Raw genomic sequence first — 27049 nt, 5'->3', positions numbered from 1 at the left:
TAAACCATTCTGTTTGGATTGTTTTTCTCACAGTGCTTCAGTATTACCCAATATATGCCAGTCATTCCACTATGACTCCTCAACCGTTTATGTCAATTTTATTTATATAAACACAACCAGAGTTGACCAATGTGGTGCACAATTAAAGCAGAACAGTAAGACAATGCAATATCATTAGTAAAATACAGTGCAATAAAATTTCCTCATTGATTTATATGCAAAAAAAATCTGATTTAAAGGAACACTCCACCATTTTTAGAAATAGAATTATTGTTTAAATTTGGCATGGTCGCCGCTAGCTTAGCTTAGCATAAGGAATGGAATGAAATTTGACCACTATATTTATCTGTTTGTTTACCCAAGGCTTCACAGAAAAGTATAACTTTATAGAACAGATTCTGATCCTGCACCAGCCGACCAGCTTCCATTGAGATGAATGTGACTGCATGGTAACGGTTTTTAGACCTCCTTGGCTGTACCATAAATCAAACTCTTATGCTTTTGCAAGCTCTTTTACTACATAATTGACTAGTGGTTTGTATTTTATTCCCCTCTCAATTCTATATATGGGAAATTCTCCTGTTTGAAATTCACAATGTCGCCTGATGATAAGACTGGTCGGTTTCCTGCTGGATGATATCTCAGTTGGCAAACCCATTCTTTGCATGTTAAGCAAATAAGAGTCACATGATTTAGAGTCTGTGTATTTATCAAGTGACTGAAAGTCAAGAGTCCTGAGCAATAGTAAGACTCTGTTAGTTCTGAATTATTTGCATTTGATTATGAATTTGATAATATTCAGAAAAATCTGAGCATTTTAGGAGATAATTATATATCGGAGATGGCGTTCTTCCACAGAATTAGCTTTTCACCAGAAGAATTAGGTATGCCATTCTGTTTGGAGATTGCTTTCAAGGATCCATGCACATACCAGATTTTAGTTTTTAGCTTCGTTTTTTTATTGATTGATTTACTATGAGCTATTATTTTGAAGAGCATGCACAGTCATCATAGCATAAAGCCACTGTGATAAATAGATACACATCTATATCTATTTATAGATAAACTGTGAAACTCGCAGTGTAGACGCTGGGGTGGACCAATTGAAAATGTGTCTGTGCCGTGTAATATTAAGTTATATGTGGAGCCTGTGAACAGAAAATAAAGCGTTTGCTTTGTTAGGCAAAAGTATTGCAAATCAGCTAATACTTAGCATATGAATCAAATTTGTATTAAAGCCGTCATGTTATAAATTCATGCAGCCCTTGATATAATACAATAATATTAATTTAGCAAAAACGAAACAATTACATTTCTTATAAAATACAATAAAGAAAATGACTGCTTCATTATCGTTTAATCAGTTTATTCATTAACAATGTTATTCTTGATTAGTTGAGTCTTTGCACAGAGATCATCCATCATTGATGGCACTTTGAAGTGAAAAATAAATTTAAAAAATCCATGTTTGCTGTAAATGATATCATTTCAGTTTTGCAAAACACTCACTGAGGACACAGAGGATTAAATCTTTCATCATCAAACTTCAAATATTTAATAGCACATGCACAGAGAATGAGATAATTTTGTTCAAAATTACAATTTGTTGTTAAACATCAAATTTATGTTTTGAACGAACCATAAAGGGATCTTAATCTTATATGCAAAATACTTATCTTTTAAATGAATGATAACTTCAAAAGGAGTAAGTGCTGGAAATGCCTCATTTGTTTTGATTCTTTTTTATGGGTGCCACAAAACCTTTAAAAAAAAAACTTTATTAAGAATTTTTTTTTTTTTTTTGCATTGGGAAATCATTTTCATGACAGGGAATATTAGTTGTCATTAGCATATGACAATAAAATGGGAAAAATGTATTAATCAATGAATAAATCTTGAGATGAATCTGTTTATATATTGTATTGATAAATGTGGTATTTATGAAACAACTGCTGAACTGCTGACCACAGCAAAACAAACTGTCCTAACAAAGACATTCTCATGAAAGTTCCAGTTCTGCTCATGTTGAACCTTCAAACAGAGTTCAGGCTCTTCTGTCACACTTGAGAGCTCAAAGCTGTCCTGCACACCCAGGCAGTGGCCTTTTGTGTTTGAGCGCTGGCTCTTTAGAGCTGGAAGACGGCCCCCTCATTAAACAGACATGGTCTGTGCAGAAAGATGGAGAGGACTGTGTTCTTGGCTGGCTGGGGCCCCTGGCCTTAAATGCTTTATAGCTTCTTTGGCACGGAAAAATAAACGGAGGTTGGCGTTTTAATGTTCTTTGTGATTTCTACAAAGGGAGTGCTTTTTGTAGTACAGTAAAATTGATATTGCTAAATTTCAGTCAGATCAGAAGGATATAGCAAAAGGTATATTTTTGGCTGAATACTAGTTTAAAAAAAAAATATTTTTGTAAGTGTTGTAAATTTATTTGCATGTGCATTTTCCCTCTGTCTTTACTTGTAGATTTACTTTGCCATCATCAAACACTCACTTAAGGTTAATTTAATGCCACTGCTTAATGATATATTTAGTTAAAATAATAGTTCATTAATTAGTTAGTTAATAAATTATTCCATGATTTACTCACCCTCAAGTCATCCTACACTGTAAAAAAATTGTGGTGTTTTTTGTTGGTTTAAATAAAAAAGTAAGTAACCTGGTTGCCTTAAAATTTTGAGTTTATTGAAATTAAAAATGTGAGTTGATACAATGAAGGAAATTAGTTTAATAAATAGAAACTCAAAATATTTTTGCATCTGAACCACATAAGAAATGTAATAAATCATGAAAATAGCACAACTTGGCATGTTTCACTGCATCATCAGAAATAACACACACATTATTACCCAATATGCTAATAAAATCTTTTAATAATCTTTTAATAAAGGTTGTCGAATCTCAAAAAATGTTCATTGTATTAACTCAAAATTTTAATTTCAATGAACTCAAAATTTTAAGGCAACCAGGTAACTTTTTTTCTAAATAATTTTTTACAGTGTAGGTGTATATTGCATTATTCTTTCAGATGAATAAAGTTAGTTAACTGAGTTAACTGCCTCACGCAATTCAAAATGTTTAATCTATACTTCTGATGAGCGTAAGCATTTTAAAATGCAGCTACACAAGTTATGACAACATATGTTTTTACATTGTTTTAACTCATCAAAATAAGTTAAGAAATGTTAAACTTGTTTTTATCAGTTATACAAGATGTAGCTCATTTTTTTTAAGTCAGTTTAACATAATTTAAGTTGAAATAACTGAAACATCCAAGTCGACTGTACTGTAAAAGTTCAAAATTTGCCCTTTTTTTTTTTTTTACAGTTTAGGCACTTTCAACACTGTTTTTACTTCATAAAGTTTTAAATATGGATATTTTTCTTACACAAACGCATTGATTCGCTCCAGAAGGCCTTTATTACCCCCCCCCCCCCCCAGAGCCGTGTGGAGTACGTTATTTGACGGACAGATGCATTTTTATGGACTTCAAAAACAGAACAACAATCAAAGCTTTGATTAGACAGGACTTTTTTAAAGCTACACTGTGTAACTTTTTTAGTTTATTCTGAGCTAAAAACATAGTTCTTTCAAAAATAAATGTGCTCATTAATGTATATTTCTTTCTTTCAAGTAATAAAGTATTCTCGTAAGTTTATAATATGCCATTGAAAATACATTCGGGTTAGGGGTTCGAATGCCGGTTGCCTTGTTGCTCCTCCATTTTGAAAGTACATTAGCCAAAGAGGGACATACCCATAAATTCAAGCTTCGCCTTTCGCGTTTACCTCTAGCTCTCCCTCGCACCTCCGTCACATGAACCTATCTCTGTTCACGGAGAAAATGATAGAGCCTACAATGTTAACTTTACCATGCTGATGTCGTACAATATACAGAATAACACTGATAAAAGATTAGCTTGCATTCGTCTGGGAACCTGATAGCTGATGTTAGCAATGAAATGGTAAAAAAATAACGAAAACGTAAAACTATTATTCATTTTATATAGATGTCACAACAAAAATTGTCAAAAATTGTTTTTGACAATTTTTGTGAAAATTGTCAAAAACCCTGGTGTTGGCTGACAACTTTTTTTTTTAAATGCTGGCGGGAAAAGAGTTAATAGAACTCGTAAGGTACTTTGTAAAGATTAATTTCATATACACCTAGGATGACTTTTTTTGGGTGAACTAACCCTATCATTTTAAAATAAATATCAGTTTCTTACACAATATTATCATGCCTATATTCATTTGTAGTACTTCTAGACAATTGATTTTAAGGTAATACTTTAAAAGGTTTCATTAACATGAACTAAGAATTAGTTACTTCTACAGCATTTATTAATTTAAGTTAAGGTTCATTTTAACATGTACTAATGCATTATTACAATCAAATGTTGTATTTGTTAACATTAGTTAATGCACTGTGAAATAATGAACAAAAAGAAAAAGCTGGATTTTTATTAACTAACATTAATAAAGATGAATAAATACGGTTACAAATGTATTTCTCATTTTTAGTTAATGTTATAGTTAAACCCTATTTTACAGTAAAAATTTTCAGACTTATTTTAAGTAAAATAAGTCTATTATGTCCCCAGAGTGTGTATGTGTGGATTTTGTGTGTAATTTGTGATGTTAAAATAGTACAGGATTAAAATATTAGCCATTTATTAATTATTGAGTCATCATGTTGTACATAAATTAAATATAAATTAAAAGATAATTGGATGATGCATATACACTGTAAAAAGTGTATTAACTGTATTAAATTCCTAGCCTGACGTGGTCATACTCAATTCTAGTCAGAAAATGAGTCTGAAACTGCTCCATTGGGCTGTGATTATGGGGCGTGTTTCAACCGAACCAGGAAAGACCTCAATTGGATAGACCTATAACCAATCAGAGCAATGAAGCGACAGCAACAGAGCTCAACTGCACTGTGTTGCCAAGTCCGCGTGGATTGTTTTCCATATCCGCGGGTTGAAGCAACTGTTATGTTATATATAGACCCATGAGTGCGAATTTTAGCAGGCAACCTTGCCAAAATAACACAAATTTTACCCCCCAAACACCATTTTTTTTCCGGAGAACCCCCCGAGAAGCTATTGTTTAGGGCTAGTAGTTGGCGGGTTTTGTTGTAAAAACTTGGCAACCCTGTCTGCACCCACGCTGGAATAAACAATCTTTGCCGGTGTTGTAAAAAAATAAAAGAACTGAATGATACACAGAGTACTTACCCAACATGATCATAATTTTTGAGAGAAATTGTGAAGGTGAATGCATATACAAACAAGCTCTCCGTTTAGGATTCGAACAAATATAATCCAAGCCCCTTTGATGACGTGGTGATTACGTTACTGTTGATCATCTCTCCGTCATCGTCTAAAGCCCGCCCTGATGATTTCATTGGTCCGAACTATTTCTGTTCGGGGATAATTACTCCTCTATAGAGCAAGGCTAGACCGAACCGCCCGACCTAAAAAAAATTGTGGGCGGGGCTAAGTTCGGCTGGCATCCAGGCTATTAAATTGCATCAATTCACAGAACTTCCAATAAAATTTAGATGTGATCAGTCACTAGAAAATTTTCAATTGGAGACATGCATTTTTTACAGTGTTAAAAATAGCATACCGGTATTCTAGCGTGAACAGACTTTATCTTTAGACTAGACAAAAAAGCTACAGTACTGTAGAAACTTAACCAAACTCTATTTGCAGCCATTTGTAACCAGAATCCTTTGCAAGGATTAACTGTTTATTACGACCGAACAGAAAGAACTTGAAAGCCAGGAAACACTGTGTTGTTTCACTAAACTTTGCATCACATATTTGAACATGGGGGAGTTTTTAGTCAATATGTATTAAAGAATATGAAGTCACATTGAAAACGTAAAGTGTTTTAGTTGACATAATTTAGCACTTGCTGAACTCAAGGAGACATTTAACTGGGGTCACATTACCCTGACCCCTAAAAAAAATATTTTTTTTTATTAAGAAAGCGCTTAACTGTGAAGCATTTATGGTCTTATTAAATGTGTTGTCACAAAAATGGTTTAAACTTGGCCACTCTCTGAATGTGCACTATTGTGCTGTTGAGTTCTGTGTATGTGGCGACATGCCTAGACTTCCTGTTATACTGTTGGGTTATTATTTCATCATGGCATTTGGACCACAGTTATTGATTCCAGCAAATGGAGCCTCTTTATGTTTTGGCACTAAATATGAATGAGGAAAACCAGTCCTCCAGTGATTTCCCCATCAGGATCTTCCCATTCTTTGTGTGTGTACTGTACACCTTATAAAATATAAATGAGCCGCGGGCAGAGGAAAATAAAACTTGAGAAGAAACTATTCATCATGAGGTAGACTGTGTAGACGCTCTGCCTGACGGATCATGTAATCAAGCACAGTCTCATGGGAGGCTCCCCGACCGCCACCATCTCTCTAGGCCAGATGTGTTTTATTTCAAAGCATGTACAAGGTCCAAAGAAACATCTGACCTTTTCTACAAAACATGAAGTAAAAGAGTCAAGACTTGGTACCACATCTACATTTTTCACATTAGAAGCAAATTGCTGGTCATACTTTTAGTCAGATGTAATTTATTTTGAAAAAATGTTTGAACTGTTGATGAAGAATAATGATAAATCTTGACAGAAAATGCCACTCAGCTGGTTTATGCGACTTGTGTAACAAACTATTTCCACTATTCTCTGGGGCAACATAAGAAGGATAAAAAACAGACACAGTATCATTTACAGAATTAAATATTTTTTGTTTTGTAAATGCTAAAAAGCTTCAAATATGTCTTGGTAAGTGCAAGAACTTAGCCTGGTCTTACCAGACTCTAGTACATTTAATTTGTACATAGAGCCTGGCCACTCTCCATTGACAAGCGTTTACTTCTGTGAAGGCGAAGGGTACTCTGTTGAAGTTTAAAACTATTGGATCTGCCATAAGCAATCGCTAACGTTTGGTCTTTCTTGACGTGTCATGCGCCCTTCGCCTGTTTCACACATGGAAATCCGTCACAATAAATGTGCAGGCCACCTCAGGGATAAAACGTAAAACTCATGCATTCAGATTAGGGCTGCACGATTTGGTGAAAATATATAATTGCGATTATTCTGGGTAAAATTGCGATTGCGATTTAAAATGCGATTATTGTAATTATTATTTTTTACAAATAAAAAGTGTGTGTATATAACATTTTGTGTTTATATATTAATGTGACTAATAATAATTATGAATATTATTACTGCTAAAAATATTTTTAAAAATAAGAAATATTACCATTACAATAACATTTTGATAATTACAAAAAATGAGTACGTCAGAATAAATATAACAATATAATACAACTATTTATTTTTATTTTTATAGGTAGGTATAGATAGGTCTAAGCCTAAGGAGTTATTGTCAAAAATAACATAAAAATAAAAGATATATATGTTGTTTATCTGTGATATCAATTTCTTAAAGTCTGTCTTTAATATGAAATATGAACTTCTTGTGCATCCACTGTGGGGGAAAAAACTCCTGTACATTGAAGAAAAACATGGATTGTCCAATAAATTTATAATTTTTAAAAGTTTATTAAGTTTTAAAATGTATTAAGTATTATTTTCTTATTATTGATGACCCAAAAGTTTTTAATTCATACTGAAAGCCAGAGGGCGCCCTCGAGCGGAAAACGCCGCATTTGCCTCAGAGAAGTAATTGACGTTAGTTTTCAGGAAATCCATGATGTGAAGCTAACGCGGCGTAAACAGAAGATAGAGACGCTTTGATTAAACATGACGGCAATAAACACGACTGCAGCAAAATATGGTGTATTTGAGTTCTTCAAGCCGTCAAGGGTATTTTCATAATAATAAAGTATATTATAATGCAGTGCTGATTGACATAGACTTCATCACTGTATAGAGTAACGTTACTATAAAATAATGCATCGTCTGCCTCACTCTGTGATGAGAAGCCACATCAGCTCACAAACACTCGCCTGACGATATGAAGTGAGGTAAAACATGTTATTAAACGTTGTCTTTTGTTGAACAGGTTTATGAACGCTTCACTAGTTTGTGAAGATGTTTGACTCGTGTTGCTTTTTCAAACGCACGTTATAAGCGACTCAAACTCGCAGTCTTTCAGACGGAGCAGCGTTTATCACAGAGCCGCTCTTCTCTAACGCACTGGGCATTTATTTATTTAATTTAAATCACAGCCTTTGAGCTTTCATAATCGCACACAAGCCAAATCGCGATTGCGGTTCGATTTCGATTAATCGTGCAGCCCTAATTCAGATTGTGATTTATTCACACCACGGTGGAGGGAAGAGTTTTGTGATTGGAAACGAGCTGCTCACGTGGTCTGTAACATAACTGTATGCCTGAAATAAAATGTCATATGCTTGGTATGACACTAAATGCTGCTAATAAATAATAAATAACGGCCCAATTCAAGTGTTTACGTGCTTTTATGTGAATTTTTTTGAGCGTTGATGAAATATATTGCTCTTGTAAATACTTGCTAGCATTAGAAATACAAGTCTAGAAGTGCATTCAAATAACAGCAAAGTGCAGCCGTACAGTGCTCTGCAGTTGTCAAAAAAGATTACAAACAGTGAATTTTGAAGTGATATATTTTTGAAAGAGATGTGACAGACGGCAATAAAATAACTGACTAGCCCATGTAATTTAATGATGGCAATAACGTCCGACCCCACGAGGAACAATTACCGTCCGAATAGGGCTTCAGCCAACTCCTTCACCACTAACAGAGCGAGCTGGAAAATCCAACTTTTTCCGAATTCACCTTGTTGGGGAGGAGGGCCACAACATCATGGCCACCAACAAACCCCAGTAAAGATTGTTCTTGGTCCGGATTTAACTTCTGGATATTCGACAACGGTGCCACAACGGAATGAATGGTTTCGCTCGCATCTTTCTCCACCGCCATTACTGAACTACAACTCATACTAGCACATGACATCAACGTCATCGTTCTCAGACACTCCCTCTGTTCGGTGAAGAATACACCGCAGTCCCAGATGAAGTACTGAAGGAAAATGAAAATTGAGCGTAAGTACGTAGGAGGGTGGAGCCAGGCTAGCAAGAAACTTTTAAATGTAGGCTTTTATTCACATATAACCATTAATTAAGCTTGGCTTGCTTGACACGTGAGAACAAACCTCATTGGTTATTGCAGAAGCTCAAACATGTGTAACATGAGAATGAACCTCATTGGTTCTTGTGGAAGCTCAAACATGCGTAACACGAGAATGAGATTCATTGGTTCTTACAGAAGCTCAAAAATGCTGCGGCTCACAATAATGAACCTCATTGGTTCTTGCAGAAGCTCAAATGTGTTGTGTAACATAAGGATGAACCTCATTGGTTCTTGCGGAAGCTCAAATGTGTTGCGTAACACGAGAATGAACCTCATTGGTTCTTACAGAAGCTTAAACATGCTGCGTCTCACAAGAATGAACCTCATTGGTTCTTGCAGAAGCTCAAACGTGCTGCGTCTCACAAGAATTAACCTCATTGGTTCTTGCAGAAGCTCAAACGTCATGCGTAACACGAGAATGAACCTCATTGGTTCTGGCAGAAGCTCTATCGGGCTGCGTAACATGAGAATGAAACTCATTGGTTCTTACAGAAGCTCAAACGTCATGCGTAACACGAGAATGAACCTCATTGGTTCTTACAGAAGCTCAAATGTGCTGCGTCTCACAAGAATGAACCTCATTGGTTCTTACAGAAGCTCAAATGTGCTGCGTCTCACAAGAATGAACCTCATTGGTTCTTGCAGAAGCTCCAACGTGTTGTGTAACACATGAGGATGAATAAAGCAGTTTACATGCAAAGTGTAATTGGAGTGAAAGGCAAAGATGTAGGTGTGTCAATCTGGATTTTGAAAAAATAGTTTATGATCTTTATCACACACAAAAAGTTTGTGGCATTTTCATGATGTTTTGAGCATATTAAGTGTGTGAAACTGCATATAAATACACTCTGATTGCACTGATTTGCGAAGCAATAATGGTATATTTCCTTTGCTTATTGCATTTTAATGTTTATTCTTCATGTCAGCACTACACTTACAACACATTGTAAAACATTTAGGTTTTAATTATGTTTCTACAAGTGTGTGTGCATTCTTAGCGTAATACTGTAAAGACAAGCAAAGTTGCCATTGGCTGCTCATTAAATAAAACAGCTCAGTGGAGATTTGCCGTTTATAGGCACTGGTAATTCCACATTGACTATAATGATTGTGTGCTGTTTGGCCTTTGTTGCTATAGCGTGCTCACAAGTGAGCAATTGCTTCAGGCTACGTGTGATTAATGACACAGAGCTGCTGTTTTAGATGAAGGAACTTCTTGCCGTTGCCGTTTCATCTCCGTGCATCATTTACCTCCGCTGACGTGACGTTGTTGTTTTTGTTTCTCTTCCAGTTGAAAGGGAGGTGGTGCAGAAAAGGACATTCACCAGATGGATGAATCTACATCTAGAGAAGGTCAGTAAGAATATATTTGGATCCTATGAATGCAGTAGATGGACTTCAGATGTTCAGATTGTCCTTCTTGTGCACGGATCGAGGAATCTTTCTGGTGATAACATGTAGCCTACTACAAACAGGAAATGTATACTTCCTCTCTGCTGAATTATTAATGAAGGAAATTGAAATTATAATTTCTTAGCATTAATTATGCATTAGGTAGAAACATTAAGCTAAATTGTAGGAAGCATGTCAGGGCTGAGGAAATGTTTTTTTGGGGAGGAATTGGCATAATTGTACTATTGTACTACTTTCCCACATATATGTTTTACTTGCTCAGTTGTGTGTGTGTGTGTGTGTGTGTGTGTGTGTGTGTGTGTGTGCCCTTGTTTATATTACATTGTGGGGACCAACATGTCCTCATAAGGATAGTTAAACCTGAGATTACCTACATTGTGGGAACCAGCCAGTGGCCCCCACTTTTCAAAAGGCTTATAAATCATACATGATGAGTTTTTTTGATAAAGTAAAAATGCAGAATGTTTCCTGTGATGGGTAGGTTTAGGGGCAGGGGCAGTGTAGGGGGATAGAAAATACGGTTTGTACGGTATAAAAACCATTACATCTATGCAGAGTCCCCACAAAGATAGTGAACCTGTGTGTGTGTGTGTGTGTGCGTGTGTGTGTGCGTGTGCGTGTGCGTGTGCGTGTGTGTGTGCGTGTGTGTGTGCGTGTGTGTGTGCGTGTGCGTGTGCGTGTGTGTTAATGTAGGATACTTTTTCTTTCTTTTCTTTTTTTACTTATAAAATTATTACCATTACATTATATTTTAATATTTTTTTATGTTTTGATTTCTACTCTCTTATGCTCCCTTCTCTAACTTTCACTATCATATTTTCCCTACCAGAAATGGCGAGACAGATACACACACACACACACACACACACACACACACATTTGCATGAGGCATTAGTCATTGAACACAACTCGTTTAAGCCTGCTCTTTTGTTTTCTCTGGCAGTCCTCCGCTGCTCTTCTTGTGTTGTAGACAGCTTATAGATTGTAACTCTGCCATTCTTCAGAGTCTCATAATACTGACTGAAAACACTCAGCGATGAATCCTTTGTTTTCATACACAATGTCGCTCTATGTTGTGACCCCGAATTTGGCTTCTTCTCAAAACTTCGACCCACCATTAGACAATTACACTTTGTCTGTTGTGTTTTGGTGGAAAATTTCACCTTTAACCCTCCAGTTTCCACTATTTTCCCATCATATCCTTTTTAATCTTCTGAGAAATGTTATTGCTGAAGTAGAGTGGGATTTACCTCCTACATGGTAGCTTTTGAAATTTTAGATTCAGTAAAATTAACCAAGCGTCAGTTTTCTAAAATTCTATCATTATTTAGAGCTCTGTTTTTTCTGTCATGCTTTGGCTGCACTACAGTATATGATCATGCTTTCATTCATTCCAGTGCTATTAAACCATTCAAACATGATAAAATGCAAAAAAAGAACTCAAATCTTTACAAGCACATTGTATGTGAAGCGGCTCTCTGTGAACAAACACCCGGAACGTGTGCTCAGAAAGCATAGCAGAGCAGTTCTCTCAGAACAAACACAAAATTATGACAAAATTCCCGTTTTGTTGAGTATCCTCATAATCACGGTCTTAAATTATTTAAGAGTTAAATGAACGCAGAGTTGTGAGAAAATAGGACGCGTGTCAGATCCAGGTCATGTGTGACTGGTCTTAAATTGACTTTGAAAAACAAAAAAAATCACTCTCACGCTTTAATAAGGATTCTTCTATTTAATTGATAATTTATGCAGTGAAGATCGTGAAGTGTTTGATAACTTTATTTGGTTTTCTGTGCCTACCTGTTGACCTACCTGAAAAATCTTAAAGTTCTGTTTACAAGGTTACATGGGTCAAAAGCAACGAAAACAATAACTCTGCGTTTTAGCAGGGCAGGTAAAACAAGAAAGATGCATGAGATTAAACAATATTAGAAAAAATATAATCTTTTGTATGAGTTTAAATACTGAACTGCATGTTTTTGTTGTGTTGTTTTTTGTTTGCTGTGCAGTGCAACCCTCGAATGGAGGTACGGGATCTGTTTCGTGATATCCAGGACGGGAAGATTTTGATGGCTCTACTTGAAGAACTCTCAGGATGCAAACTTGTGAGAATCATTTCAGTGGATTTTCTGAATCATTTTACTTCATCTGTCCCCATGAACGACTAAAAAAACACTGACCTTTGATCTTTCAGCTGCATGGGTATAAGCCATCCGCACATCGTATTTTTAGGCTCAATAACATCGCCAAGGTATTGACATTTCTGGAAGAAAGAAACGTAAGTATCGTTTGAGGTCGCGCACCCTCACAACTAGCAAATACACACCCTGAATGCTTTCCCTGTAAGTGTGATAAACCTCTGTCTGGTTTTAGGTGAAATTAGTCAGCATTGACGCAACGGATATTGCAGATGGCAATTCATCCATAGTACTTGGGCTTATCTGGAATATCATCCTGTTTTTCCAGGTATCAACATTTTGTTTTCTCCCTTTGTGTTTCTTTATGTCTACATCTTTATGCTTTTACGTTTGGATTAGTCCCCATTTGAGTGAATTGAGTTAATCAGTGGATTATTCGTGACTCAAGAGTCTTTTCTATGTGGCTTTAAGTGGCTGTGGGAAACGATGAGGTCTAATCGGATCAACGATTACGTATGATATCCTTCTGATTCTTGTTGGATTAGGTTCCAAATGAACTAATCTTATCTTGTCTTGGAAACAGGAAAACTCTCTTATCACTTATGCCTAGTCAGTGTTTAGATAATACCGAAGAGATTAATGATAGGAAATGCCACCACGCTAAGCTAATGGTTGTCATCTACTCATTCAGTAATGAGCTGTTTGTATTACAGATCAAGGAACTCACAGGGAACATCAAGAGCCAGTTCCCCTCCTCCTCCAGCCTGTCCTCCATACCCACCAGCTCTGATTCTGACACTTCCCACTCCAGCACACCCTCAGATGAGAGAAAGGCCACCATTGCGCCAAGAGGTCATGGGAAGGCAATCAAAACTCTATTGCAGTGGGTCCAGAGACGCACTAGAAAGTAAGAGATATTGAAGTGACGACTGGGATTTTTTGTTAAATTAGAATGCTGAACTGCTGTTGGTTCAAAGCTTTGCTTACTACTTTGTTCTTCCAGATATGGCGTTGCTGTACAGGACTTTGGAAAGAGCTGGACAAGTGGTCTGGCTTTTCTTGCTGTGATAAAGTCCATTGACCCTAGTCTGGTGGATATGAGGAGGGCTCTGCTCCGAACGCCCAGAGAGAACATTGAGGAAGCATTTAGAACAGCACACTACAGTCTTGGCATCCCAAGACTCCTAGAACCTGAGGGTAAATATTATAGAGTGGGCTGATGTATGGTGGCCCTAAAAATGTACACAGTTTTTGAAAAGCTGCATTTATTTGATCAAAATAGTTAATTATTACAATTTAAAAGAACGGTTTTCTGTTTGATTTCAATATATTTTAAAATGTAATTTATTAATGTGAAGTTAGTTTTTTATAATTTTAGCATCATTACTCCAGAAATCATTCTAATATGCTGATTTGTTTGCTCATGAAACATTTCTTATTGTTTTCAATGTTAAATCAGTTATTTCATTTGAAATAGAATATTTTATAATCTTAAATGTCTTTACTGTCACTTTTGATCAATTTAATGCATCCTTGCTGAATAAAAGTATTAATATATATATATATATATATATATATATATACACATTTTAATGCATTATACATTTGTATATATTTTATATTTATACATATTTAAATGATATATTATATTTTTTTATTTACATTTAATATATTGAATTTTAGATATATAATGTGACTTTAATCTTCTGAGAAATGTAAAAAAAAACATTGAATGAATTTTTGAATTTTTATGAATTTAAAATGAATTTTTAAATTTATGAATTTTTCATCATGATTTTTTTTTTAATGATGTTACTCATTTGCACACTGATTTTTGATAAAAGCATCTGCTAAATGAATTAATGTAAATGTAAAATATATGGCATTTGGTTTGACATAATGCAAAGACGTTCATACATTAAGTGAGGCTAAAGTGCCCAAGCTTCAGCACTTTCAGCACTTTATTACTAATGTAACACAATGTATCTCATCTGCCTTGTAGAGGTCCTGAGGATATTTGTCATAAAATGATTTGTTTTTTAATATAGCTATTAAAATACATTAGTACAGTTGAACTAAAAATCTCTTTCCTCAGATGTGATGATGAATCCACCTGATGATCAATCCATAATGACCTATGTGTCCCAGTTTTTGGAGCACTTTCCTGGAATTGAGGAGGTAGGAACATTTCAATGAATTACAGCATCAATATACAATAAGTCTCATACATTTCAACTAAATATGCTTTGTTTTATTGTTTTTTTATTTTTTCTAGGATGAAACGTCAGATATTGTGGAAAGAAGTAAAGCCAGTGCTCGTATGAACGAACCACCTGTTCGGAATGGAGTTCAAAGAAAACGGGAGTCTTATTTGGTCAAGAGAGACTTGGTTCAGCCGCCACCCAAGATCTTCATCTCTTCAGTGACGGAAGATCGTGAGCATATCACCTCTCCAATCCTATCACAGACCCCTGAGGACAAACCATGGACCAGTGAAGGGTCATCAGTGGGTTCAAGTCCCAGTCCGGCAGTCAACAAACCCCTTAATCACCCCTTGGACTTAAACAAAGACGTGTCCACCACAAGCTCTCCACATCCTTCATTCTCAGATTCTGCTGTCAACTCACCTGACTCATGGAGTGAAGTACTTAGCGAGACTTCTAACTCTCACCGGATCAATGAGGATCCTATAAGCGAGAGCAGTACAGCTGGTACTGTTGAAGTGACCTCAGATTTAGGATCACCATTTTCACCGGAAAATCATTTGGACCGTGAGCTTTTTATAGATGAGGGCAACTATTCCCTCGGCTCCATGGATAGTTTACATGCCAAATCCACTGCGCCATCTGAGGAGGACAATGCTTACAAATACATCTTAGATCTGAAAGAAGAACAATCTGTAAATCATTTGCCCTGCGACAACATGAGTAATAAATCAGATGCAGGATGCTTAGAACAAACCGAAACCAATCCTTTTGAGCACCAGGAATCAGTCAAGCCATCTTCTGATGATACTTCATGTTTGGAAAGTGACTCAGGATACTTTCAGGATAACAAGGAAGCCATGTCGGCTAAACCTGAGGATGAAAGTCCACCCACTTCCACCGTTGATGAAGAAGTAAGTGAAAATCTGGAATCTGAATCTTTTCAGGACAATGTAGAGTCTTCCAATACAGAAGCCATGCAAAGGAACGCTCTGGAATTTACAGATGGACCTGAGGAAAAGCCTTTAATGATTGATTATGACAGTGAGCCAGAATGTCCAGTTTTGCAGTTTGAGAGGGTTTCTATATCAGGAAGTGAGGAGGATATTAAACTGTGCACTGATCTGGTTGAAGAACCAACAGAGGAACCAGGCAAAAAGGATCTTGAAAATGGTCATTCTGAAACCAACAAGGATAGTAGTAACCTCCATGATGAGGAAAAAGTAGGTGTTTTGGAAACTGAGGTAAATGATGTAATATTTGACAAACTGGAAAAACCCATCTCAGACCAGAGCCAAACAGAAGCTGAGGTTCCTGATGAAGATCAGGTATGTTATATGTGTGGATGTCTAGTTGCGAAAAGCTCTGCTGAATCAAGCGAACAGGGTGACAATTGTCTGTCCCACTTAAACTCAACTGAGAGGGACTGCAATTCAGACTCAAGACATTTCAGTGAATCAGAGGCAGGTGGAAACTTTGAGGACAATCCAAGGGAACATAACAATGAATTAAATGGAACTGTAAGTGATCTCAAGAATGAGTCAAGAGAGAGTAAATGTATTCATGATGATCTACTTATAATAGGTAAGAGCAACATGGAAAGTGGGTCAGACGGCATAAGGAGGACTGAGTTTTCCCACAATACAAATGGTGAAAGCCAAGCTCAGGTTTCAGACATTACGGAGCCTGGAGGGGCCAAGGATAACAGGCCTGTATCAGTAGTGGACTCTCACTATGGCGTTCTGAATTCTGTCACTGAAGCCTTTGTGGAGCCTCTGTCTGACAGCACTGACCACGATGTAGAAAACGACTCCACATCAACCCAGCGACAGATTCTAGAAGATTCCAGCTTAGAGTCACCAACTGAAGCGGAAACCACCTGTGAGTACTCAGAGCCCATTGGTATCCGTGGGTACCTTGAAAGACGTCCCGTGGAGCTACGTTTGTCTCTCAGCATGACTCCGCTTCAGCCGGCACCTCCTAAACGTTCACTTACTGAATCGGATACGGACACCGAAGACACTTCAGAGGACCACGGCAAGGGATTTAAGTCCAGAAAGGTTATTTTTCGTTCTCACTTTCCTTTAGCCTAGAAATCATGGCTCTGTTTAATGCACAGACTGACCTATAAACAGAAGGTATCAGCATATGCGCTGTTTTAATGTCATGACCTCCTTTTCCAAATGTAGTTCACTTGAGTGCATTACTCAAAATGATCTCTTGTTTTAATGATTTGTTACAGTTGCTATCAAGTCCTGTGAGTATAGCCTAGGTATTCAGAGCCAGAAGAAATAATACTGTATTCATGCATGCTTTCCATCAGCGATTAAAGATTGATAGTTGAGATGAACTATGAAAGACAAGGTCAGTTCCCTCACATAACCAGTATGTGGATCAGCTCTCTATAGATTTGGGTTCAGTAGCAGTGCCATCCAGTCTCTGTGAAACGATAAGCTATAAAAAGTATTTTGGCTTTCTTGCATCCGCATATAACAAACTGAGGCAGTGTGAGTTAGAATTAGGTTCATGTAATTGTCCTACTTGCTTTCCTTTTCTTCAGTTGACCTTTTAATAAGAGTGGTAAAGGCCAAAAGGGAAAACAGTAATAATCGAGATTCTGTTATATTCACACAAACAGACTAAATCATTATATATATATATATATATATATATATATATATATATATATATATATATATATATATATATATATATATTCTGGACTATAAATATTCGGACTCAAATCCGGGTCCGCCAGCATGAGAGGTCCGCTTTAACAAGGAGGCTAAAGGCTGCAACCTCTTGCGTGCAACCTCTCTCTCTCTCTCTCTCTCTCTCTCTCTCTCTCTCTCTCTCTCTCTCTCTCTCTCTCTCTCTCTCTATATATATATATATATATATATATAAATCATGCATACCAGGGTTGGTATGTTTTTGGAAGGAACGCATTTATATAATAAAAAAATTATATAGTGAAATATTGGTATCATTTAAAATGACTGTTCTTTTTATTCTTTTAATACATTTTAAAATGTAATTTATTCCTTTGATGGCAAAGCTGAATTTTCAGCATCATCAGTGTCATGTTCCTCCAGATATCATTCTAATATGCAGAATTTTAATATTTCTGATTATATCAACAAGTTTTTGTTTGTTTAGATTATTTGTTAATGATTAGAACATTTTTATTTGGAATACAAATCTTATTCAACATTTATAAATGTCTTTACTGTCACTTTTGGTCATTTTAATATATCCTAGTATTATTTTTATGGTCTTCAGTGTACTTGTTGCAAGGATAGTCATCACAGTGATGATAATATTACCAGAGTGGATACTTTAATCTTACATTATATTCACTCCATTCTGCTTGTGTCCATCTAGGATAGAGCGGGATCTTTGCATCTCCAGGAACAAAGCCCATTTGACAGGCACCCGGGAGAATGGGGTGCGGTGGAGCCTGAATCACCAGTTGAGCATTGTGAGCACATTAAGACAGATGAGGACCTGACCAGCGACGATGCCAGTGAAAACACTGGGGCTCTGAGGTACGGCTCTATTAATAGAGATTGCTACAGATACACAGTCTGTGCCACAGGGGAACATTCTGTTTTCTGAAGGACATGATCTCATAAGCCTCTTATAACCATTGCATATTGCCTTAAATGTACTTATTGTTAAGCTTTGAAAACTTTGGTTGACTTTTGGTCAACAGGCCATATCTATTTTAGATGAATGATGCAAACATTTTGATCTCATAGCATGTTGTGTTACTGTAAAAAAAAAAAGTGTGTTTCCATTACAGAGGATTGAAGTCATGGAATTCACTCTCTTCAATCTCTCATGAATAAATTAATTTAATTGAAACTTAGCTCCATATAAGGTTTCTTAAAGTTCAGTGAGGCATATGAAGTGTTTTTTAACAATCATAACACATTTGTCATGCTTTTAAAAGGGAAGGAGTGGTGACTGATGCAAGCCAAACTTTGACTGCTATTCACTTAAGAAGGGTTGACAACAGTGAATCAAAGGTTTGTTAATGTTCCTGTTAATGTTTTACACTACCATTCAAAAGTTTGGGTCAGTAAGATTTGTTTTGTTTTTAAAGAAATTAATACTTTTATTCTGTAAGGATGCATTAAATTGACAGTGAATGAAAAATTGTTCTTTTGAACTTTCTGAAAAATGTGTCACAGTTTTCACAAAAATATTCAGAAGCACAACTTTTTACAACATGAAATCAAATCAGAATGTTAGAATGATTTCTGAAGGATCATGTGACACTGAACACTGGAGTAATGATGCTGGAAATTTAGCTTTGCATCACAGAAATAAATGAGATTTTAAAATAGAAAACACTTCAACACTTAAATTATAATAATATTTCAAAATATTATTGTTCTTTCTGATTTTTTTTAATCAAATAAATGTAGCCTTGGTGAGCATTGGTGAGTGACGTCTTTTAAAAAACGGTTAAAAAAATCTTACCGACCCCAATCATTGGAACAGTACTGTCTGTAATTATCTCATCTTGCAGTCCACATTGTTAACATTTATAAAGGCTGACAGCATTTTCTCTGGTACTAAATAGATTGACACCACTTCTTTATTTCACCAATCTGTTGTTTTCTTTTTAATAGGGACAAAATGGGAAAGACTTGGACTACAGCAAAGTGGACAGTACGATCATAAATGAAAGGTAATGTAAAGTTAGATCAGATGTCCCTTATTTTTGGCCAAAATGTATTTTTTATTGGTCATTGTCAGAATAAAATTTTGTAATAAAACAGACTTGTATCTGTGAATCAGCCTGTGGTGTGATATAGTACACTAAGTTAAGATGACTTACAGAAACCCTTGCCTCATGCAATATATTCAAATCTGCTTGGGCAAACACTTCCATCTTGGTTTTATTAGACTTTGTGCCTCATCCACAAAACAGTAGTGTTTGTATTGTTCAGACTGGGTGTCGTCTTTGTACCTGTGATAGGAGTGTATGGGGGGTGTGGCATGGATTGTTTTTACGCCCCTAAGACATGTTTAATTCTCGAATGGATTATGTTTTATGTTGTCAGTGGCAATCCTACGTGTACTCAAGGAAAGTAAAAGCGCACTGTTTTGAGACACACATGCATTCCTGTTACTTTATTTTTCTGCACAAAAATGCACTGTAATTTACATCACAATATGCTATCTTGACTTAAAGGGTTAATGACATGGATTTCTTTTTGTTCCTTAAGGTTCACATTTATAATGTAAATAAAGTTTTTTCCACACAAAAAAAAACCAATTTACAGACAAAGCATTATGAAATAATTTAGTTTTGTCAACAAAAAACTGCCTAGTTTACAAAGTAATCTGTAGGGATGGGTATCGTTAAGGTTTTAACGGTATTACTACTCTTACCGATACTGCTTATCGGTCCGGTACTTTAACGGTATTCTTATCGGTACTTTTTGATTTATATATATATATATATATATATATATATATATATATATATATATATATATATATATATATATATATATATATATATATATAGACACACACACACACTTAACAAAAATACACAGCCTACATTTCAGGAAGAATTCTAGTAATCAAATGTAAAATAACACTGCATAGTTTATCATAAATAGCCTAAATTAATGCTTATCAAAGCTGAAGTTATTCATTCAAGAGCTGTGAGTGATTTTCTCTTTGCATTTGGTTGTTTAATTTGCATTAATTCATCAGCATATTTATTTACACTGCTGCCTCTTTAAGACAGACGTGCAGATCTATAGGCGACTGATAATAGGCAGATGCACTACATTTTCTCCCGACTGTATCCATAATAACTACGTCCATTTTAGACACAAACTGTGTTGTGTATAAAGAGACTCTCCAAGTCATTTTGACATAGATGTTTGAGTACATTTGATCGTTTAGACGCGAGTGCGAAACCGAAAGTGTAATTTGCTCGTCTCGTTGTGGGCTGTTTCAGAGCGCGCGCCGATTTGGGAACAATCTCTTGCGCACATTTTTGTGCTTTTAATCGCTCTTTTTATTATTAAACGCATCCCACAATTTAACAACAATAGCTAGACTGTATTTTACAACAATCACTGATCGTGCTGATTCTGTCATTGCGTTTGAGTTTTAGTGAAAAATGACAGTGTTGGTGCAAAGGGAATTAAGTTGCGCTAGACATAAATATTATTATTATAATCTTTGGAAGCCAAAATCTAAAATAAAATCAGACTATCACAGATCTAAAGTGTAACCAGGCTATGTTTTATGTTTAGTTCTGTCCTCCGTCATCACTATCAGGGCTGTCGTTTTGCCTCTCTCTCTCTCTCTCTCTCTCTCTCTCTCTCTCTCTCTCTCTCTCTCTCTCTCTCTCTCTCTCTCGCTCTCTCGCTCTCTCGTCACGTGTATTTTCAAAAGTACCGACAGCAGAACCGATAATGTCCGAGCTTATCGATACAACGGTCTTTCAAAATTCACCCCCGGGGCCCGTTTAATACCGGTTTTCGGTACCCATCCCTAGTAATCTGTGGTCAAATTCTTTGAACAAACATGAAGTCATCCGACATAATACAGGACACCATTAAAAATAAAACATCCATTTGTTCCTAACTTGTTCCTTCCTTCTGAAGTCTGTACAGAGACGCAAACAAGCTGTTTAAACAGGATGCGTCAAAACCATATAATGTGTCTGTGACGTCACCCATAGGATTCTGTAGAGCAGTTTTGAAGCGTAAATTAGGGTCGAGCTGGCCGTTGCCATCTTAGCAGAGCGTCATCACTCGTCACTCCGGGATAACAGAAAATGGGTAAAGAGGCAGGATGTGGGTGGAGCTCAGGTAATGTGATGACTAATAGACAGCAGACAAACGGCTATCCAGCTGTCAGTTAAAGTGGCCACGGCCTAATTATGCAGAACTTTAAGGCTTTATATAATGTAAATGAATGAGCTATAAAAAATGCTCTGACAGGCATATGCGAATGCATTTGCCTGTGTGACATCACAGATCCCACAATATACAAATGAGCTGTTTTTTGGATCTTGATTAATTACCTGTTTTAATTAATTACCTATTATATGACAAAAGATCAACACAAAATTGATTTCTCATGTCATGTCCCCTTTAAGTTTCTTTTTCAACAACCCAAGTGAAGTCACTTGACAAATATGTGTCTCCATTGTTGACATGTTTCTTATTTAAACCACAGTGCAAGATGATTCATTAATATTTTTAGTTAGTTTTCTTGGAAGAGAAAGACTACATTGTAAATGTGTATATCTGCAAAAGGTTAATTTAGTCAACTTTTAGGAGTAGTCCAGCATAGAGATTAGCATCAAAGCTAACAGAAACAAACTAAACAAACCCCTATTTCATAGGGTTTATTTAAAGTTCCCTTATTATGCTTTTGTAAAGGTTCCTTTTTTTACAGATCTCCTATAATAGGTTTACATCCAAGGTCAAAAAGCACTTTAAATTTCTCATATACATTGGAGCATCACCTCTTTCCTCACAGGGTCTGAAACGCTTTGATAAAGGAGTGTGTCTCTCTAAGCCCCTCTTTTCCGAGAGCCTTATCTGCTCTAATTGGTTAGATGATCCAATCTGTTGTGATTGGTCCACCGTTTACAGAATGTGTCAGAATTGACAACACGAGCCAAGTGTTGTTGTTCATCGAAGCTCATCCTGGACTTGCTGTCATAGGTCCGTAAGATCAAACCTGCTCGGGAGCAGCTTGTTTCATGTAAACAGGATTAGATTGCATCTTGAGGTGATACTTAAAATCTGTGCCCGCCACTGCTACTTTATTACAAGAGTTCGTTACTAAACCAGAGGCAATAATAATTTTAAATAATAATATAAAAATGTATTTGAAAATAATATTATAATGTTGTGTATAATACTATAGACACAGCCACTTGATTGAGAAATGTATTTGTGATAGAATAATTACGTTATCATTTTATTGGAGTCTTACAGAAATGCTGTACAGAAATCTGAGGCGTGCATTAATTCGAGTTATGATGGATATTACGGGATGGCTTTATGCAGCACAAGAAATGCAGATAACGTGATCTTGACCCCTAAGAAACTTTAATGCTGTCTCGTAACAAATTGTGACGGGTTAGTTCACCCAAAAACGGAAATTATTTAATTAATTACTCACCCTAATGTCGTTGGACACCCGTAACACCTTCGTTCATCTTCGGATATTTTTGTTGAAAGCTGATGGCTGAGAAAGGCTTCAGAGCGGCCTCCATTGGCATTCAGTACATTTCCACTGACTCACTCACAAGACCCATAAAAGGCACTAAAGATGACATTACAAAGTCCATCTCACTACAGTGGCTGTACAATAATTTTACAATGCGACGAAAATAGTTATTGTGTGCAAAACAATCGGAATAACGACTTTATCCACCAAGTTATTGACATAAACTCGACCCATGCGCGAGAATCTGACACAGCTCAACAGTTCAATACATGACCCGGACGAGGAGGAGCGCCGCTGTCGCATGATTTCATGTCGGAGACCTACAAGGAAGACAATAACTTGCCGGATTAAGTTTTATTTAGATTTTTTTTGCGCACAAAAACTATTCTCTTCGCTTTGTAAAATTATTGTACAGCCACTGTAGTGAGATGGACTTTGTAACGACATCTTTTGTGCCTTTTATGGGTCTTGTGAGTGGGTCAGTGGGAATGTACTGAATGTCAATGGAGGCCTTTCTGAAGCCTTTCTCAGCCATCAGCTTTCAATAAAAATATCTTCATTTGTGTTCCAAAGATGAACGAAGATGTTACAGGTGTCCAACGACATGAGGGTGGGTAATTAATGAAATCATTTTCCTTTTTGGGTGAACTAATCCTTTAAAATTTAATTAAAAATTAAATTAATTGCTAATTACAACATTGAAATAAAAATGTGAAAAGGGTGTACAAATACTATAATTGTGTGAATTTTTTGCCAGGTGGCTTTTTTAATTATATGATGTCATTACATTGCTGTCTTGCCGCCAGCCAATTGCTGCTTTACCGATCGTGGTTTCGAGTATCGATGCATCTGCCCTCTTCAGTAATCTCAGATAACTTAATCTAGTTATTTAAATCCAATCCGCCAATAATTTGAAGAACCAAATTAGCCAGAGATCAGGTATCACGATTAAAAGATCTGGGATTTGTTGAATCATCTCAGATGTATTAAGCGAGGTACGAAGTAGGACGGACCCAAAGTCTCAACTGCAACTACAATGTTTGAGAACGGGCCAAAGTAGACCTTTTTTGCAGCCAATAAAAACATATGCTGGCATTATGCAAATTTCTTACAAACCTTTGTAGGTTCATGCGTTTCAATATACGTTTCAATTGTATTTTATATTCACAAATAGTTATATTACACACTACTTGACAAGTAATATCTGGAAGAAAAAAAAACATAACGGGCTGTAATTGTAATACTATGCGTGTACTTTTGTTTCATTACAGCTTGAAGAGCAAGACTGCTGTGAGTCCAGAAAGCACATATGACACAACCTTGTCCGACCTTGTCTATATCCTCTTGGCTGCTTGGCTTTTTGTGTACTGCCTTCTTGTCCTGCCTCAGATCGACTCAAGGATGCTTCCTAAACTCCTCTTCAACATAGATGAATGACTGCAATATTAATATACAAGAAAATTAATGTTCACATCTACAGCTCAGATCATGTTCTTATGGATAAGCTTCCTGATATAAAGGAATAGTTCACCCAAACATAAAATAATAGACATTCTGATAAACATTTCCTTTTGTGTTCCTTAGTGTCCGGAACATGAGGGTGAGTAAATTATGACAGATTTTTTTTGTTTTTGTGAACTATCCCCTAAACATGAATCAGGACCCGTGACCCAAATATTTATGGAGTAAATAAAACAGATTGGAAAAATTGCCATATTGATCAGCTGTGTTGCCTTTAATATTTCACATCTGCACACAAAGAAAACTATTTTTTCTTATTTTGTTTGAAGATTAATCAGTCTCCACTTTTACACTATATATTATTTATAATGCTTCAGAAGAACATGCTTTTTTGGCCTTTTATGTTTGTACGTACACTATATGAAGAAAAAGCATCTTAAAGACAACTGTTTGTATAAAATAAGCAAAGGTTTTTTGTATGATTAAGCTGTTATGCTTCAAGTTTTTGAATGTATCTTTTGAAAAATGTGATCACATTACATACACCCCATAATTTTTATTTTATTTTTCTGTAAAATGAAGGCTTTCAGCACAAATAGTTGCTAGATTATATTCCACCAACATTTATTATCATATATATATATATATATATATATACGCTTATAAAATCCATTAGGGCTCTCTAAGTTAAGAGACGCTTAATGGTGTCAACAGCACTTTTTTAAATTCAAGACAAGAACTGCCAAAGATTCAGTTAAAAAAACCTATTCCCAACACAGTGAACAAATGATGAATTTGCCTATTCTTTTAATAATAAATCATGCACTTATGCTATATATTTTTCCATTTTACAAAATGCAAGGGCACACAAATCTTCAACACATTTATTAGTCAATTTACACATATATTATATTGACTGAATTTGTAATATTGACACTGAAGTTGTTAGTGGTGGTTTTTCAGGTCTGATATAAATCCCTTAATGGAAGGATTTCATTTGAGCCTGTGGGGCTTGTAATATGTTGTAAAAATGTTGCTTTTTTTCTTATATTTCCTATATTTTAAGCTGAAATGTACACTTCCACAATATAACAAGCACACTGGCTGCCGAGTGCTAGTCGCATGATCATAGCAAATTAAAGTTAACTCTGGACAAAAGAAAAGGTTAATGCATCCTGATTCATTTATATGCATACAGAATATGTCCAAAATTGTGAACAAGCCAAACTTTCTGCATGAGAGCGTGTATGGGAAATAACTTTTGTCTTTAACATTTTTAAAAGTCACCAAGTGAATCTATGTCCTGCTTTTGTAATGAAAATGGTTCAATTTTCATGTTAAAATGCACTGGAGTGCAATAAATGATACATCCTTTGGTTGCCATGCCTGTTATGTGCTTTCTTGTATCTTAATTTTATACCCTTATCCTTAGTCTATAGTGTAAATATCTATTGTCATGGTTTTGCTAAGTATATATTTACTGAAACCATGAATAACTCAACCCTCTCACAAGTTTACAATCCCAAAACAATGAGACTTAAACATATAAATGATGGGTTTGAGGTTTTTTTTACTCAAAATGGCCACTACTCCTTTCGTAGTGAGACAATGGATCATATTTGGCAGCAATTGAAATAATTTTCCATCTTAATTTTTTATGTGATGGGGTTGAGATTTTAAGCTTGACAGACCCTCCCTGACCTATAATACGGCTCAAAAGTATGATACTACTTACCATCTTCTACACCACTTTTAAAGAGACATGAATGATGTAATTTCTGGTAAATGATCCCACATATGGAGTGAGTCAAATTATTATAGGCATATTGACGTGACAGGACTGACTTCAGACTGAGTCACATACATTTATAGTCTGGTTTTAATAAAAGATCTTACTTTTTTATATATATATTTTTTACAAAAAAGTGACAAATAAATGCTTACATTATTGTCAAAAAATTACAGACACTACACATTTTATTAAATATTTGTAAATATTCTGTGGAATGTAGTCAGACATGAAAAAATGCTTGGTGTGAGATAGAAATAAGTCATTATTTTATTAAAAGAATGATAATAAATAAAAAAGTATTGTAATGAAGTATTGTGAAAAGCTTTTAACATTTCATTTTGGTGAACCACCACTTTAAAAAGTCTGGGGGACTCACATTATTGCTAGAAATTACCTGTGTGTGAGTTATTGAGTAAGTGAGTGAGTGAATTATACGTGTGTGTTTGGTCCAGGTAAACGCTACCTATGTAATATGAGGACAATATGTCCCCACAAATATGGCAATTTCTGATATCCTTGTCCGTGTGGGGACATTTTGGTCCCCATGAGGAAAACAGCAATTAAATCAAACTAAATTATGTTTTTTTTTTTGTTTTTTGTTTTTTTTATGTAAAACAGCATAAAGTTATCTTTGATGGGT

The 27049-nt window shown here is 35.7% G+C and overlaps 1 protein-coding gene across 1 annotated transcript in view; it reads left to right on the top strand.

Moving 5' to 3' along the window:
* Positions 1-25998, top strand: part of clmna (calmin a) — a 39213-nt gene extending 13215 nt beyond the window's left edge. Inside the window, exons 2-13 of the mRNA XM_067455763.1 lie at positions 10464-10525; positions 12598-12693; positions 12783-12866; positions 12962-13054; positions 13440-13633; positions 13730-13923; positions 14822-14904; positions 15002-16990; positions 18315-18478; positions 18886-18961; positions 19571-19629; positions 24428-25998. Of these exons, the coding sequence (XP_067311864.1) occupies positions 10464-10525; positions 12598-12693; positions 12783-12866; positions 12962-13054; positions 13440-13633; positions 13730-13923; positions 14822-14904; positions 15002-16990; positions 18315-18478; positions 18886-18961; positions 19571-19629; positions 24428-24593 (3260 nt within the window). The 3' untranslated portion in view covers positions 24594-25998. The remainder of the gene's footprint in view (positions 1-10463; positions 10526-12597; positions 12694-12782; positions 12867-12961; positions 13055-13439; positions 13634-13729; positions 13924-14821; positions 14905-15001; positions 16991-18314; positions 18479-18885; positions 18962-19570; positions 19630-24427) is intronic.
* Positions 25999-27049: the final 1051 nt, after the last annotated feature.

This window comes from Pseudorasbora parva, chromosome 10 (assembly GCF_024679245.1).
Source record: "Pseudorasbora parva isolate DD20220531a chromosome 10, ASM2467924v1, whole genome shotgun sequence".
In the NCBI taxonomy this organism is placed as follows: Eukaryota; Metazoa; Chordata; class Actinopteri; order Cypriniformes; family Gobionidae; genus Pseudorasbora; species Pseudorasbora parva.
This window is presented reverse-complemented; position numbering and strand designations above follow the sequence as displayed.